The 18734-nt window shown below is 37.5% G+C and overlaps 1 protein-coding gene across 19 annotated transcripts in view; it reads right to left on the reverse strand.

The window, feature by feature from the left end:
• Positions 1 to 18734, reverse strand: part of Tao (Serine/threonine-protein kinase Tao) — a 132150-nt gene that overhangs the window by 98029 nt on the left and 15387 nt on the right. For 17 of the 19 annotated variants that reach the window (XR_011712551.1, XM_071660909.1, XM_071660930.1 and 14 more), the window contains exon 2: positions 17977 to 18210. Coding sequence is in view for 16 of the 19 variants with exons in the window: in XM_071660909.1 (XP_071517010.1) it covers positions 17977 to 18132 (156 nt within the window). In the remaining 3 variants the exon portion in view is untranslated. Of the gene's footprint in view, positions 1 to 7731; positions 7826 to 17976; positions 18211 to 18734 lie in introns of those variants that run through there. The other 2 variants (XM_071660950.1, XM_071660939.1) reach the window with 2 other exon arrangements.

Genomic DNA, 18734 nt, shown 5'->3' on the forward strand with positions numbered 1-18734 from the left:
TGCCACTCTCTAATAAGAAGGTGAAGGTAAAAATTTTGGTCTACTCAATACTCCTTCAACCACTAATCTGCAAGCTGTGTGGATGGTAACCCCATATCAAATATGAAGTGATGGATAATCTAAGTGACAAGATGGTGAAGTGGGTAAAGAAATAAATGATAGAGTGATTTCTCCAAGATTATATAAAAAGAAGGGAGGTCAACATAGTGAGCATTCCCACCATCTTGCACTTGCGGAAGGAATTACATAACAACTGAGCGTAATTTTCTCTTTATGTAATCTGGAGTGAAGGAAGACTTTGGTAACATATGACTAGTAAGGAGCTAGATTACTCCCAAAGAAGAAACACCTACACTATCCTCCCCACAGCTACCTTACACTCACTTTCAATGTGAGTAGTGTAATAATGACATCCTCATCAAATGATTGGTTTACCTTCCAGAAAACCAGCTACATAAGCAAAATGTCATTATATGAGCAACTGAAACCTATCATACAAAAAGGGTTTCATTCCTGAGAACTAATTTTTCATATCTAATTCATAAACCAATGACTGTAGCTACTCCAAAACTAAATATGTCCTTAGTATGATACTTTTTCAAAAACAAAACAAAACCCCATTTTTTTCATACCATTCAAAATTTTAAGAGTATTTTATGCTGAAACAAATGATAGAACACAAGAGGGTGTTCTGAAATAGTCTGGACATATGGAGAGAATGAGTGAGGAAAGACTGACAAAGAGGATAGATGTGTCAGAAGTGGAGGGAACAATGAGAAGCAGGAGACCAAACAGGAGGTGGAAGGATGGAGTGAAAAAGATTTTGAGAAATCAGGGCCCGAACATATAGGAGGGTGAAAGGAGAACAAGGAATAGAGTGAATTGTACTGATGGGGTACACCAGGGTCAATGTGCTGTCAATGGATTGAACCAGGGCATGTGAAGCGTCTGGGGTAAACCATGGAATGTTTTGTGGGGCCTGGATGTGGAAAGGGAACAGTGGTTTCGGTGCATTACACATGACCGCTAGAGACTGAGTGTGAACGAATGTGGCCTTTGTTGTCTTTTCCTAATGCTGCGCGCGTGTGCAGGGGAGGGGGCTATTTCCTGTTTGGCGCGGTAGCAAAGAGAATAGATGAAGGCAGCATGAATCTGTACATGTGTATATATGTATATGTCTGTGTACCTATACGTATGTATACATTGAAATGTATAGGTATGTACATGTGCATGTGTGGGCATTTAAGTATGTACAAATGTATGTGGGTGGGTTGGGCCATTCTTATATATATATATATATATATATATATATATATATATATATATATATATATATATAAATATATATATATATATATATATATATATATATATTTTTTTTTTATACTTTGTCGCTGTCTCCCGCGTTTGCGAGGTAGCGCAAGGAAACAGACGAAAGAAATGGCCCAACCCCCCCATACACATGTATATACATACGTCCACACACGCAAATATACATACCTACACAGCTTTCCATGGTTTACCCCAGACGCTTCACATGCCTTGATTCAATCCACTGACAGCACGTCAACCCCGGTATACCACATCACTCCAATTCACTCTATTCCTTGCCCTCCTTTCACCCTCCTGCATGTTCAGGCCCCGATCACACAAAATCTTTTCCACTCCATCTTTCCACCTCCAATATATATATATATATATATATATATATATATATATATATATATATATATATATATATATATATATATATATTTTTTTTGCTTTGTAGCTGTCTCCCGCGTTTGCGAGGTAGCGCAAGGAAACAGACGAAAGAAATGGCCCAACCCACCCCCATACACATGTATATACATACGTCCACACACGCAAATATACATACCTACACAGCTTTCCATGGTTTACCCCAGACGCTTCACATGCCTTGATTCAATCCACTGACAGCACGTCAACCCCGGTATACCACATCGCTCCAATTCACTCTATTCCTTGCCCTCCTTTCACCCTCCTGCATGTTCAGGCCCCGATCACACAAAATCTTTTTCACTCCATCTTTCCACCTCCAATTTGGTCTCCCTCTTCTCCTTGTTCCCTCCACCTCCAACACATATATCCTCTTGGTCAATCTTTCCTCACTCATCCTCTCCATGTGCCCAAACCACTTCAAAACACCCTCTTCTGCTCTCTCAACCACACTCTTTTTATTTCCACACATCTCTCTTACCCTTACGTTACTCACTCGATCAAACCACCTCACACCACACATTGTCCTCAAACATCTCATTTCCAGCACATCCATCCTCCTGCGCAAAACTCTATCCATAGCCCACGCCTCGCAACCATACAACATTGTTGGAACCACTATTCCTTCAAACATACCCATTTTTGCTTTCCGAGATAATGTTCTCGACTTCCACACATTCTTCAAGGCCCCCAGAATTTTCGCCCCCTCCCCCACCCTATGATCCACTTCCGCTTCCATGGTTCCATCCGCTGCCAGATCCACTCCCAGATATCTAAAACACTTCACTTCCTCCAGTTTTCTCCATTCAAACTCACCTCCCAATTGACTTGACCCTCAACCCTACTGTACCTAATAACCTTGCTCTTATTCACATTTACTCTTAACTTTCTTCTTCCACACACTTTACCAAACTCAGTCACCAGCTTCTGCAGTTTCTCACATGAATCAGCCACCAGCGCTGTATCATCAGCGAACAACAACTGACTCACTTCCCTGGGGATAGGGGATTAAGAATACTTCCCACGTATTCCCTGCATGTCGTAGAAGGCGACTAAAAGGGGAGGGAGCGGGGGGCTGGAAATCCTCCCCTCTCATTTTTTTTTTTTTTTTCCAAAAGAAGGGGGCCAGGTGAGGATATTCCAAAAAAGGCCCAGTCCTCTGTTCTTAACGCTACCTCGCTAACGCGGGAAATGGCAAATAGTTAAAAAAAAAAAAAAAATATATATATATATATATATATATATATATATATATATCCCTGGGGATAGGGGATTAAGAATACTTCCCACGTATTCCCTGCGTGTCGTAGAAGGCAACTAAAAGGGGAGGGAGCAGGGGGCTGGAAATCCTCCCCTCTCGTTTTTTTTTAATTTTCCAAAAGAAGGAACAGAGGGGGCCAGGTGAGGATATTCCAAAAAAGGCCCAGTCCTCTGTTCTTAACGCTACCTCGCTAACGCGGGAAATGGCAAATAGTTTAAAAGAAAGAAAAATATATATATATATATATATATATATATATATATTTTTTTTTCATACTATCCGCCATTTCCCGCAACAGCGAGGTAGCGTTAAGAACAGAGGACTGGGCCTTTGAGGAAAATCTTCACCTGGCCTTCTTCTCTGTTCCTTCTTTTGGAAATTTAAAAAAAAGAAAAAAAAAAAAAAAAAAAAAACGAGAGGGGAGGATTTCCAGCCCCCCGCTCCCTTCCTTTTAGTCGCCTTCTACGACACGCAGGGAATACGTGGGAAGTATTCTTTCTCCCCTATCCCCAGGGATATATATATATATATATATATATATATATATATATATATATATATATATATATATATATATATGCCCATACACACACATATATAAATACATATACATATACACATGTAGATATTCATACATGCTTGCTTTCATCCACTCCTGGCACTACCCTGTCCCACAGGAAACAGCATTGCTAACCCCTGCTTCAGCAAGGCAGCGCCAGGAAAACAGGCAAAAAAGGCCACATTTGTTCACACCCAGCCTCTAGCTGTCATGTGTAATGCATCACTACATATGGTAAAAGTGAAAAATCACAAGAAAACAAGCCTGGAGGCAACAATGGTCATTCCCCTCTATAATCCTAGAGGCATAAAAACTTATCCTAGACTTGATAAGGCTAAACTTACTTTCATGTGCTTAACTTTCTTTTGAAAAGATAAGAATGCTCTTATACAACTTGAAAAAATGGGGTCATTAAAGAGTGGACAGATAACTCTACTGATAGTTTGAAGGGTTAAATGTTAAGCATTTGTATTTTAGGTAAATACATAATTCTTCGGAATGGCCAATTCTAAGGGTGGCATTAGTGGAGCTGATGGAAGATGCCACAGACCTAACGTGCCCTTAGAAATGGTGCATGACCACCCACCTTTGTCACAAATGGGTTACTGAGGTCTCAAGGCAGCTCCAGTAACTCACCCATTCTTTGGGCTGTCAATTATAGTCATCTAAATAAGCCTTAAATACTTGCAAAAATTTGGCTTGTGGCAGGAAATTACAGGTGATGATAGACTTTCAAAGCACCAAGATACATAACAGTAGACTGACATCTATAGCTCTGAATGGGTTTATACAAGGTTTTCTGTCAATATGGCAATAATTTTTTAAAATTCTCAACATAATTACATTCATATGATTGAAGAATACTTTAAGATTGGTATTTCATCATGCATATCAATTTCATTATAATGTACTGAAACTGATTGGTAAAAGTTGCAATTTTTCAAAAACTTCAATACTCAGGAAATTTTTGGAATTTCAAGGAGTTTATAATGTCACACTTGTAAACAAGCATTACTAGACTCTGCCTGCTTTTGGTTAAACTGCAAGAGAAAAGATGCCTTCAACAAGGTTGTCTTATCAGAGTAACATTTTGATGATGATCTTACATCTAATGAGTCCATATTTTCCCTGCTCTTGATTGCAGCAAAGCCTTGAAGCTGCAGGAGCACCTAAAGAATAGGTCCTTGGGGCCATTTAATAATAATAACATTTGTAAACCTGAAGGTCTATCTAAATGAGAAAGCAGGAAAAAATATCCAGTCAGGAACACTAGTCATTTTCATGCACCATCCTAAAATCAACTGTGCAGTGACAGGATTAAACATCACAAAAGGGGAAGTGTATCTTCAAGCTCTGTTTGGCAAGTAAGAAGCAACTCCTCCCTCTCTCTCTCAAGGAAACTGAAGATAATGACAAGCCCATGATAAAATCATATTATATCTGTGATTGATGGAACACCACATACATCATGAGAACAGGAGTAGATATAATTTAGAAAAATGGGCCATCCAATGTACTTAAACCTTATTCATCTGCAATTTAAGGACCCTTAGTAATGCTTAAGTATCCCGTACACATGCACATACCATTATCATACAAAAAGGAAACCACCTAGCCATAAACCTTTTTTTTCTGGTTTATAATTTGTTTTAGAGTACATTCATCCTAAAAGAATTAAGCAATTTACAAGTTAAACACTTTTTGTGAAATCAGTTATTTCTAATTTCAAATTAAATATGATGAGTAATATAAACAAAGCTTTACAATTCATTTATGAGCATCTTAAACTTTTTTAGTGTGAAGTAATCAAATCTTCCACACTACCATAGTGCCATGTAATCATTTGTTCTGCATTCTTTCATCATCTGAAACTTACATTACCAACCAATACAGAAGGGTGAGAGCTGTCATGTGTAATGCACCGAAACCACAGCACCCTATCCACATCCAGGCCCCACAGACCTTTCCATGTTTTACCCCAGACATTTCACAATGCCCTGGTTCAATCCAATGACAGCACGTCAACCTCAGTATACCACATCATTCCAATTCACTCTATTCCTTGCAAGCCTCTTACCCTCCTGTATGTTCAGGCCCCAACCACTAAAAATCTTTTTCACTCCATCCTTCCACCTCCCGTGTGGTCTCCCTTTTCTCCTTGTTCCCTCCACCACTGACACAAATGTCCTCTTTCTCAATCTTTCCTCACTCATTCTCTCCAAATGTCCAAACCATTTCATCACACCCTCTTCTGCTCTCTCAACCACACACTTTTCATTTCCACACATCTCTTCTTACCCTTTCATTATTTACTCGATCAAACCACCTTACACCACATACTGTCCTCAACCATTTCATTTCCAACACATCCATCCTCCTCCGTACAACCCTATCTATAGCCCAAGTCTCACAACCATATGACATTGTTGGAACTACTATTCCTTTAAACATACCCATTTTTGCTCTTCAAGATAATGTTCTCTCCCACACATTTTTGTGTTTATTTTTCATTCAGGGGCTACAAGTACAAGAATCGAGTTTGTTTTTAAATAGAAGTTACAGATTCTACATAATCCTATATCAATCATTAAGATGTTTCGTACCTCCTTAAAAGTATGAACATATGTGAAAACAGTAAAAGAGCATAATCAATGCAGCATTCAGTGTATATTTACATTTAATCAGCTGACTGATTATGCACTGAGTGATCAGCCATTTAACTCTCATTTCATTTAACTTAGTATTTTGATCATGAAATTTTGCTTTTTCATCAATAACCTATCAACAACCATGTATCTATTATGCAACATTTTTCCTTTAAACCTGATATGGGCTGGAGGTTATATAATAAACTACCAATGTTTCATGGTACTAATCAAAAATGTTTTTGTGTTCAAGGTTATGATTTCCAAAAGTCTTGTTTTCCTGCTGTAATTATAAGAAGCAAGAATATGTGGACTGCAATGATGCAAAACTTGAAGAAATTTTGGCTGTGTCTGAGGACAGAAGTAAGTTTGAGAATATTGATGATGTTTAAAAAAGTAAAACATGGAGATGGGGTGATGGAAACACCAAACATACTTCTGTCAGCTAGTATAGCTACACCAGCACCTAGTACAAAAATGGCATAACACATGTCTACAGCAAAAACTTCCAAGATTCAGACAGCATCTGACACTGTATTTTTGTTTCACAAAATCATAATTTGTTCTGAAGCTAAAAAATAAAAACTATGGAAAAATCCCTTTTTTCTTACCATATATATGCTTCTTTTTCATGAAGATCCTTCTTTTCTACAGATACTGTTATCATTATATGACATATAATGGTATTCATATTAATTTCTTTATACTAAATTAATGGTTTTAGATGTTAGCTGAGTGAATCTATATACCATTTATGAAGAAAAAATGAAATTTGCTTTTATATCTAGAAATTAAACCTCCTTTTGATTTTGAAAAACTAAATGAAAATGTCAAATCAATAATTCCATTTTTGGCAGACTGTCACTCTTTATACCATAACCATACCTCAGTACATATGCAGCAAAAGGATTAATCTGCCCCTCTCCTTAGTACACCACTTCCATAATCATCTATAATCCAAGCATTATAAATCTTTGCCATCCTCTAACCTCCCATTTACTCTACATGTCCATACCATCTTAAGAGGCGTTCATCTATACATCTTTCCATTACTGTCATACCAAAGATCCCTCTTATGTTTACACTTTTTATAATCTTCAATCCTACTAAACTATTCAAGTTCTTCATTGCTACCATCCTCCTTTTTTGCAAACCTGTATCTTGGATATCCAATATTCCACAACCACACAAAGGATATCGAACCACTGTAGTAGTAAGTACACAGGCTTCTTGCACTCTTTGCAAATGACCTCTATCCATTCCTTAACAAACTCAGATCAACATCAACTTTTCTTCAATGCATATCCCTATAATCTGCTTTTGCAATACCATACTCACTGATCATTTCTACTTCCTTAAACTCCTTCATAACTGCCAAATGTTCCTCACTCAAACTGATATTTCAGAGACTGATCATCTCTTTCAAACAAGAGGAAACTGCTCCAACTCGTATTTACTTAGGCTTTTATCAATCAAAAAGGAGCAGATATATCAATTCAAAGGTATTCAAACACAAATAAACTAACCTTCCTAATGAAAGTATTTTGATCATTTTCTCGGGATCGTATGACCTGAGTCTTGTGGCGAAAAATGCCAGTCAGTCACCGAGTCCACAAGAAACTGCAAATAAAAGTTTTCAAGTCCACAGATTGTTCTAACATCTTGTGACCTGAACCCCATAGCCTTTGCCATGATTTTGTAAATATATGACATTTCCAATTCTTGATTTAAACAAATGCATTTACTTAAATTTTTGTATATAACAATTCATTACATACTAGAATACTGAAAAATCTATTCATATTTTCTATAAGGTATTTTCAAAGTAGTCATCACACACACACACACTAGCATTAATAAGAAAACACAAATCCTAGGGTTAAAGCTCATTATCTTGGGTTTCCTTAAAAATGACAGCCATAGGAGGATGGCTCATTCCCTGACCCCAAGCAATGTCACTGATATAATCATTCCTGTAAAGGCATCTTAATAATGAAGAGTAACATCCCTAAGTAAGATGACTATACAACTTCATTCAATAAGCAAGAGTTCAGGCACAACAGTTAGGGATGTATGTATGAACACAATACCAATAGTTCATCTCCACATCTAAACTTTATCAATGAATTAATAGAAGTAATCTCAGCAAGATCAACCAAAAATGCACATCAAACATAATGATCAGTGACCAATCTCTGAGAATTAAATATGGACCTATGTACCAGTGCAAAGGCATTACTGAATTCTGCCTCCACATGATTGTGCCAAAAGTGAAAAAAAGTCACCTTGACAAGATCGTACCATCGTCAGTTGATCAAAAGGAGTACAATCTCAACAGGGAACCTCTTACTTCAAAGGAGTCCATCATTTCCCTGCTACTGAGTGTAGCACAGCCTTGAAGCTGGAGGTCCTGGGATTACATAATAGATTAAAAAAAATTACCACTGCATAATTACACTCCAATTTTAAGCTTGAGCTTTTGGCCAATAATCTCACTAAGTTTAACCTAATGTATAAACATTAAGCCAGTTGTATGGTGGATTAATCCAACTCCCTCTTCAAACTTGTTAACCACTTTAGAGAGAGAAAAATCTAACATGATTCATCAAAGCCTGTGACTAGAAACTATAAACCTTACATGACTCAGCAATGCTGGTGATCAATGAACTTCTGGGGTCTCACATGGACTAATCACTCATCTTCATTTACAGCAAACTTTAGTAATGGGTTAATCAAATCAATAATCTCATCATGATGATCCAAATCCAACACAATCTAACAAAGCTAACCATCAGAAACCAAAGTTCAGTACCCACATATGGTTATACAGACTTTTCATCTATCCATTGCCAATAACTACATTCCATGTATATACAACCATGCACATTTGGCATGAAATCATATTGCAAAGCGGGGGTTCCTTATCCCAACTCAACAGACTGGCAACAGGCAGGGATACTCAGATCCCTTGGGTAAACTTGAGACACTTACATGTGCATATTCATGATCCTACCTTCAAACCATAAACCAAGGAGCAATGAAGCACTTAATTTCAATGAGTTGGATCAGAATCTAAAACATTTGTATTCATTATCCTATCTCAAACCTGAACAAAGGAGCAATGAAGCACTTAAATTTCATCAAGTTGGATCAGCATCACACACATCACAGCTAGTAATTAGATTTACTTGCTCTGGAACATGTGATCAAGTATATGTCTGCATGATCCACCTTTAAATATGAGCTGAGAACTTACAAAATGAGTAATTTCATCTGTCTGAAGAAATCCAATAAGACGTAACAAAAGAAGGGAGAGTAATCTATGTTTGGGATGAAAAATCAAGATTTTACAGACATGCAATTAACACATTCTCAGCCTGGGATTACTAAAACAACAATATCATGTAGTTCAATCAAATCTGATTTAACACTATGTGACTGGAAAATGTTAGGGTGTACACAAGTTATATTGATGCCTGATTATCTCCATCTTCATATCTCAGAGGATAATCAAATGAGTCTAGACAGCTTAACAAGCTTCATCATATCCAATACAATTTGGTACAACAACTGATCAGAAATTACAGTCCAGGGTACATGAATGACAGGATTTAAGGATTAATGAGTTTCACTTGTATGATCAAAGCTTGGGACTGGTAAAGAAAAGGACAAACAGATGCTTGATCAGCTCCATCTTCAAACTACACAGGATGCTAAAAGAAATGAGCAAGCTTCACACCCCTAAGCATATCCAGTAAAACCCGGCAAAATTATAGATTCAAATTACAGTCTATGGTATATGAATGAAAGGACATGTGGATCAATGAGGTATGCTTGTATGATCAAAGCCCAATATTTCTGTATCTTACTAAAGCTTCAGAATGGGAAAGAACAGGAAAAACAAACAATCTGATATCGGCATGAGACAAAAAATCAAATGAGTAAAATCAGCATGTCAGAAAAACTTCCAGATAATTACTGGAAACTTCAATTGAAGAACTAAGGGTGATTTACCTTGATTACCTTAATGTGATATGTAAATAAAATGTCATCCTTCAGTAAGATTGAGATCCAACATTTAAGCAAATTTTGTAGAGAAAATTTTGTTATAAGAATCTAAAGGATGTATGTGTCAGAGGTGGAGGGAACGAGGAAAAGTGGGAGACCAAATTGGAGGTGGAACAATGGAGTTAAAAAGATTTTCAGTAATCGGGGCCTGAACATGCAGGAGGGTGAAAGGCATGCAAGGAATAGAGTGAACTGGAACGATGTGGTATACCGAGGTCGACGTGCTGTCAATGGATTGAACCAGGGCATGTGAAGCATCTGGGGTTAACCATGGAAAGTCTTGTGGGGCCTGGATGTGGAAAGGGAGCTGTGGTTTCGGTGCATTATTCATGACAGCTAGAGACTTAGTGTGAGCGAATGTGGCCTTTGTTGTCTTTTCCTAGTGCTACCTCGCGCACATGTGGGGGGAGGGGGTTATCATTTCATGTGTGGTGGGGTGGCGACGGGAATGGATAAGGGCAGACAGTATGAATTATGTACAAGTGTATATATGTATATGTCTGTGTTTGTATATATATATGTATACGTTGAGATGTATAGGTATGTATATGTGCGTGTGTGGACGTGTATGTATATACATGTGTATGTGGATGGGCTGGGCTATTCTTTCGTCTGTTTCCTTGCGCTACCTTGCTAACGCGGGAGGCAGCGACAAAGTATAATAAAAAAAAAGAAATGAATCTAAAGTTCTACAATTATGTAACTATACAAGTAAAAATGCACAATTTTGTTCAATCTGCAACATGAGCTAAACATCACTGAAATAAGTACTTATACACTGGATCAACAATCAAAATCATTCAACAAAGCTAGTAGTGGAAACTAAAGCAATCTGAGACAGACTACAAATGGACATATGGAAGAATGACTGAGTTCCATCTTTAGATCTCAGGTGAATATCAAAGAATTACATACCTTAAGCAAGGGTTAGCAAATGTCAAGATAAGCTAAACCAGTAATCTGAAGGTAAAGTTTGGGATATTATTGTAAATAAGCTTAGCATTCAACCCTTTCACTGAAGCTGTGGCATATTCACCCGAGAATTTCTTTCTGTTCACTGCGGCTGGAAGGTATTCTGTAAAATTTCTTGAATCAGCCATCTTTCCCTCAATATAAAACATACGGCCATCAATGCTCATGGTGTCATCCCACACACTGTTACCAGATGCTATAGCCTAAATCTTTTCCAAACACTGGTTAGTGTATATGGAGAGGTCAACGAAGGCAATCTGTGAAGCTATGACATTCTTACAATAAATAACAGTGAAGAAAACCCTTGGCAATCATATCTGTTTGTAACAAAAACAAGCATGCCACTACTGGAGTCTCTCGTGTACTTGGTAGAGAAGCAACACAAGTTATAGGATGTATAACACAAGTAAAAACTGCTGCACCAAATTGAGTTACAAATGATGTAGAAAATCATATTCTGATTAAGCGTACAAACAAACTTACGGAGACATACTTCATAATATTTGAAAACATTTCCCACACAAAGTGCACATATGGACTTCCATAGCGAAAGGGTTAAACTAAAAATGAAGACTAATAACATTAGCTACCTCACTGTGCCTGACTAAAATACAAGACTTATCAATGCTGGTGACTGGTCTAGACAAAATCCAAAAAAATACTTTGCTGATAAGAAAATGAATTTTTGTGTACGCTTAAGAAGAGATCTATAACAAAGAGATTCACATCAATATTCACAAAATTTAGTTCTAACCATGATACAACGATTCAAGTATGTCTTCACATATTCATTATTTCTTACTACGACAATAATCCATGCATAATTTCAAACCTGTTATGATGGACAGATGTTAAACTAATGGATGTTAAATAATGAAGATGACAAAAGACATACCAACTTAAGAATAATACAAAAGATATGTCTATCATTCTTCAAGTTAGGATAAGAATCAATTACTGTGGTTCCTTTTCTACAACTATCCTCAAGTAGGGGGATGGAATGCATCAAGACACCTGCACTACTAAACATTCAAGTATATCAATGTAAATCATGGACTTTACAAAGTATAAAAACATAGTTATGATGTCCTGGAATGTAAAAGTTTATCTATCTATATACTCTATCTATACCTCTGTTGCCTGTTCCCTCCTGGAACTCACTCAAGGGGGTGGCCACGGCAATAAAATCTCCATAACTAGTGGACTCCAGTACAGCTTCTTAGCCTTCAGTACCTACCCTTAAAAGGCCATTAGCTGGGGTTAAGTCTAGTCCAGTGTTTGCAAAGCCTCCAACCTAATGTGCCCACTGACTACTACTACCTAATGCTCCTACCTAATGTTCCTACCTTCCATTTCTACATAATGTTTAAAAGCTTTTAAATTCCCATCTTAAAGTATGTTAGCTGTTTCCCAGCGATAAATTTTAACATTTCACCTAACCTGAGTTGATGATGGATGATTTTGTACTATCATTACTCCCATTCTCTCTCTCTCTCTCTCTCTCTCTCTCTCTCTCTCTCTCTCTCTCTCTCTCTCTCTCTCTCTCTAAAACAATAAATAAATGCAGGTTTTGAAAACACTAAAAGTATTTCTCTCCCAGGCAATTTCCCATGAACATGAGATTCCCTAAGATTTTCTCTCCAAAAAAAGGGTTAAGACATTCCAACCCTCAGTGTTTCGGGTAAGGATGTACTGCCTTTCCTCCTACCCACTTTATCCTTCTAACCACAAGAAGGGCAAGGTCAATCTTTAACAAATCAGAATTTCTACAGATATGAAGTCTTTGACCTACTCATGAGCTCAGAATCTGCAAAACATAGGCCTCATCCCAAAAGCAATCACAGATGGTATAGAGATTCATTCTTAAAAAAGGGAGGAGAAAGCAGGGCAGAGTACAAAACCTTAGAAAAATCGTCGGACACAGCCTCAGAGAAAACAAAATTTTGAAAACCTACAAGTCTTTCCTCAGCAGACTGTCCTTGAAGTAAGAAAGCATACTCACATTATGGGGGAGGGTTTAGAAAAAACTTTCAAATCTGAGATATAAACCCAAAGCAAAATCAAATGCATTAATAATTGGTGACTCATGTGCATACTGGAATATATTAGGCATGAAGACAGATGCTTTATCATCACAGAAGGTGGAATCACAATATTTTACTTAGGATAACATCTGATGAAACTGTTAGTTAACTACCAAAGATCATCTTTCTCATACGTTAGCTGAAATGGCAAGGGCAACTGAATAACCTAGTCCTTAGTCAAGGCAATCTCATTTCCAATTAATATATACATACAGTGGACCGAACCAGGACATATGAAGCAGCCAGGGAATACCATGGAAAGGTTTGCAGAGCCTGTAATTTTGGTGCATTAAACGAGACAGATAGAAATACACAGAATTAATGTGAGTGTATGAGGCCATCCCTTCATTTGTTGCTGGCACTGTCTAACTAACGTGAGAAACAGGGAACATAAGTGGGGAAAGAAACACACATACAGTAAGGAGTACTCACTCTCCTTGAATGCTATGGTTTTAGTGTCAATGTGTGTGGATGCAATCAAGATAAGAAGGGGAAGATAGGTAGTATGTTTGAGAGGAAACTGAAAGTTCTAGCTCTCTAAGCAAAACAAAGCTAAAAGGGAAAGGGGATGAATGGTTTGGGTATCTTAGCATTAAAGTCAAAGGTAAGTGTGAGAGAGATAGCAATATATGGGGTAGCATTGCTAATGGAGGAATTCTGCCAATGTGTGAATATGTGGAGGAATTCTGCCAATGTGTGAATATGTGGAGGAATTCTGCCAATGTGTGAATATGTAAGGAAGTGAGCCCCCAAACTGATGTACGAAAAATCAAAGTGTATTTTGCAAGTAGGCCTATTATAAGTGCTTATGCACTTAGGAATGAAAGGACTAAGGAAAAGACGTGAGTATTTTGGATCAAAGTGAATGAATATGCAAGGGACTGCCTACTAGTGATGCATGAGCATTGTATGTGGCAGTTGGGACCACAGGATACACAGTGCTGTGAATAAAAATGGTGAACAACTTGTAGAGGTCTGTTCTGAAAAAGGACTGGCGATTGGGAATACCTGGTAAGAGGGACATACAGAAGAATACATGGGGAGCTTTAACTGATCACTGAATGAGCCGAGAAGGCCAGCTAGCGAGATGTCAGATCATTACTTGGAGGAGGTTAAGTTGAAAGTTTGCAGAAGCTCTAGGGAAAAGAGAAAATAATATGAGAGGGAGTGAAAGTGAGTGAGCCTGAAAAAAAGGCTTGTAAATAGAGATGTCAGCAGAGAGGAGTGCAGAAGGGCAAAATATGAAAGGAAATGAAACTAGGGCACTGGGTGAATAACAGGATGTATTTTGGGAAGCACTGCTTACTATGTGCAAGAGAAGTGTGATGCATGCTGAAGGTGAAAGGTACAAAGGTAAGAAACGATCATGTGATTGTTGCAATAAGGAGGTTATGTTGCCAGTGAAAGACAAAAGAGGTGTAGAGGTGTTGCCTGCAAAATGAGTGTGCAAGTGGGAATTCTACAAGACAAAGTGACAGAAGGTCAGGAGGAAAGGGCTGAAAAGAAGAGTGAAAGGAAGCTGGGGTGAGTGAGTGGAAGCAAACTTCGAGGAGAATAAGAAAATGTTGAGAGAAATTATTAGTGTAAGAAATAAAGGAAAGCAAATGAGAATATCAATGAAGGGTAAAATGGGGAAGTGGCAACAGGCAGATATGAGGTGAAGAGATGTATGGGCATTGTGAAAGGTTGTTAACATGTTGAATCCCTGGGTGAGGAACTGCAAGACTATTCCTTTAAAATGCATACTCAGTTTGAAGGATTCTTACCTTACCAGGATAAATTTGCTATGTAATAAACTTTTGCTGAAATTTCAGTTAGGTCCTACACTTAATCTGATGGGGTCCAGCAGGTCCATTTGAAGCCTAATTCCAATACACTTAAGTCAATTACAATTGGGTTTTACTATATGCCAAAGGAGCAGCTGCCTTGAAAAACAGCATTACACAAACGGCACGACATGCAGTGACTAAAGCGATGGTCAAGAGACAAAATGTTATCCTACATGCAAGACACGTAAAGAGCACTACACACTAGCCTTATCACAGCAAAATTACATCGCTGGTACTGACCTAGTGCCCAGAAACAGTATTCCCAATTTCTATCAAAAAAATCAAAACTGAAAATGAACAAATCTAGGGAATATAAAACAACTGTAAGAGTATATCACTGAATAATACTCACTAATACAGGATATGGTTTTCAGCATGAGGAGCAGTTAGTTTAAAGTTAGTAAAGAGCACTAAAGGTTGGCAGAAGAGCATGGCATCTCCATGTGTCAATGTCCATCTCAAAATCCAATTTCTTAAGTAAAGTAAGGTTAGTGACTTTAATCCTAATGTGTAACATATATCCAATATACCTTTTGCATTTCTTGGTTCACTGTTGCACTTTGGGGGGAGATTTTATCTTTCTATCTGAAATTTAAATAAATTCATGCACCACACTAGGGCATCATTTGCTTATGTCTTCATATATTTTCAGAAATCTGTTCTTCACTTACTTCATGCATCAGATTCCTAGTATAGCAGTTTCAGTCCTCACTTTCCTGTGACAAGTCTGATGCTGCTTTAATGATAGTCACCAATTCTAAAGCTAAAGTCAGTGAACTTATTTCTTCACTTAAATATAACTTACATATATAGAGTAATTCATCTAATTTCCTGATTCAATTTAGCACTTTTATGATAGATTTTTATCATTCTGACTGTGGTAATGCTAATCTGTTTACACATACTCATGCACCAAACCATGGAACTAACTATCTTCCTTTAGCTTGTCATCATAATTTTCATTATCTGCAGTAGTTTATTATTTTCATGAGATACACAGAACACCAGCAATTTCACTTCTCAGTTTTAAGATATACATATTCATAATTTCACTTTATACACAGATTCCAAGTCATGGTACTTTAAAAACACATAGCCAAGAACAATATAGCCTTACTGAAGACATTCCTTAACCCCCCCACCCACCCACACACAACATTCTAATGTCTTCTTTTCACAACTTCAGGAGGGAGGGTCTTTAGAAATATATATGAGCTTTCTTAAAGCCATCATTCACGTATCTAAAGAAATACATGGCAGCTTCTTCCATTAGCATAACAACAACAGTAATAGCACATGAGAAAAATCAAAAAGAAATATGCTAGACTTCAGCATTAATAACTTTTAATTTAATCTAACCATATAGCAAATTTCATTTTCTTCTATTAACAGATTCCCTACTCTTTACGTAATCTTGACTGTGTAAAAGCCTGACCAATTCATAAAGCTTTTAATTTTGTCAGGGTTCTCTCTGACTGACCATGAATTAGAGACTGCCCTAATACAAAAAGCACAATGTACAAATGATTCATAGTCAAACGGAGAAAAACTTAATTTTTTCACCCCAATGCTCTAACAAGATCAGTCTCTGAAACAAAGGACACTGTCCTCAACTTACCGAGAGAAATAAAAATCTTGTGTTGGAAGTGTATTGGTAAGATAATGTATCTCACCAAAATGCAGGTGATGGGCATACACTATTTTAACCATTTCTTGGTAATTCTATCATCATTTGAGAAGATAAAAAGAGTTATCTCACTTTACAATTTTCGTATCTAATATAATTTCGGTGCCTGGAAGACTAATCTAGTGAGAGCACTTATATTTTTTCTAAATATGCAAATGCATATTTATTCAAGTATCTGAAAGTCTTGAGGAGAATTGTGTAACAAAAATATATGAAAAATAGAATTTACCTTATCATTTCACTGTGTGATGAATGTTTTGAAATAAATACTATTGCTAATGACTGAGAGGAGTTAAGACTTCCATATGTTTCACAAATTTTCTCCTACAAATTTTGAATGAATATCTATCTAAGTCATGCATTGTGTAAGAACCTACTAAATACTGAAAAAAGTGAACAGAAAACATATATCAAAAATGCAAATTACCATATCACTCACTGATAATAATTATGAGTTGAATGTATTGAACCCAAGTCAGTCCAATCATTCATGATAAATAGTAATTCAAACTATACCACTATTTTGCCCGTTATTTTTCTGAAGATGCCAGTAATCATTAGTCTTTCTTGACTGTATGCCCATATATGTGTTTAAGATTTTCCTGATTTTTCTTTAGAGTTTATGAATGCTTTCAGGACAATATTTTTTTCAAGTTAGCTGAGAAGGAATGGCCATAATGAATGCCCTAATTGAGGCAATCTCATTGACACTATGTTTGCATATCCTGTAACCTAAGCCAGGTTCGCATTTCATCAACCAGCCTCTTGGGAAGGGTAAACATCTAAAGTTTAAATAATAATGTGGACCACCTGCAACAACCAGGATTCAAACCTACACATTCGACCCCATACAGCCAACGAATGCATAAACGTCAGTGATACTAACAACTAAACCACAGAGGTACAATGATGATTCATCTAATGCCACTGGTTTCTAACCCTGAATTTACAATAAAAAGCACAGAAATGAACATTGTACAGCTGAAGTTCATGCAATTTCTTGGTCCCTAAATCACAAAATATAGCAACAATAGCATATATGGTAATGAAAAGATAACTATCAAGATGTTAATCCAAACAACACAGTTCTAAAAGATCACAGCATAAGCATAACACATTTTAACTGCTTACCTCCTTTGATGATAAATGACGTGCATAATACACTGCTCCAAAACTGCCATGGCCAATTTCACGAAGGTCATCAAAAAGTCTATCCGGGTCATCTCGCTCAAATAATTCGGCCACCTCAGGACTACGGAGGCTCCCAGGCCGAGAAAGAGTGGCCATCTTTGGGATGAGGCAGCCGAGGCTAACGCAGCAGCTACGTTCACCTTCCGATTACATCACTCATCACACAACATCCATCTGAAAGATAAATTCACATCTGAGAATCATCAACTACCTAGCATATCAAAACAGCCACATCAAACTAATTCTCAAGTTTAAAGACTTTATATTATTATTTTTTATTATACTTTGTCGCTGTCTCCCGCGTTTGCAAGGTAGCGCAAGGAAACAGACGAAAGAAATGGCCCAACCCCCCCCCCCATACACATGTATATACATACGTCCACACACGCAAATATACATACCTACACAGCTTTCCATGGTTTACCCCAGATGCTTCACATGCCTTGATTCAATCCACTGACAGCACGTCAACCCCGGTATACCACATCGCTCCAATTCACTCTATTCCTTGCCCTCCTTTCACCCTCCTGCATGTTCAGGCCCCGATCACACAAAATCTTTTTCACTCCATCTTTCCACCTCCAATTTGGTCTCTCTCTTCTCCTCGTTCCCTCCACCTCCGACACATATATCCTCTTGGCCAATCTTTCCTCACTCATTCTCTCCATGTGCCCAAACCACTTCAAAACACCCTCTTC

Source organism: Panulirus ornatus, chromosome 5 (assembly GCF_036320965.1).
Source record: "Panulirus ornatus isolate Po-2019 chromosome 5, ASM3632096v1, whole genome shotgun sequence".
In the NCBI taxonomy this organism is placed as follows: Eukaryota; Metazoa; Arthropoda; class Malacostraca; order Decapoda; family Palinuridae; genus Panulirus; species Panulirus ornatus.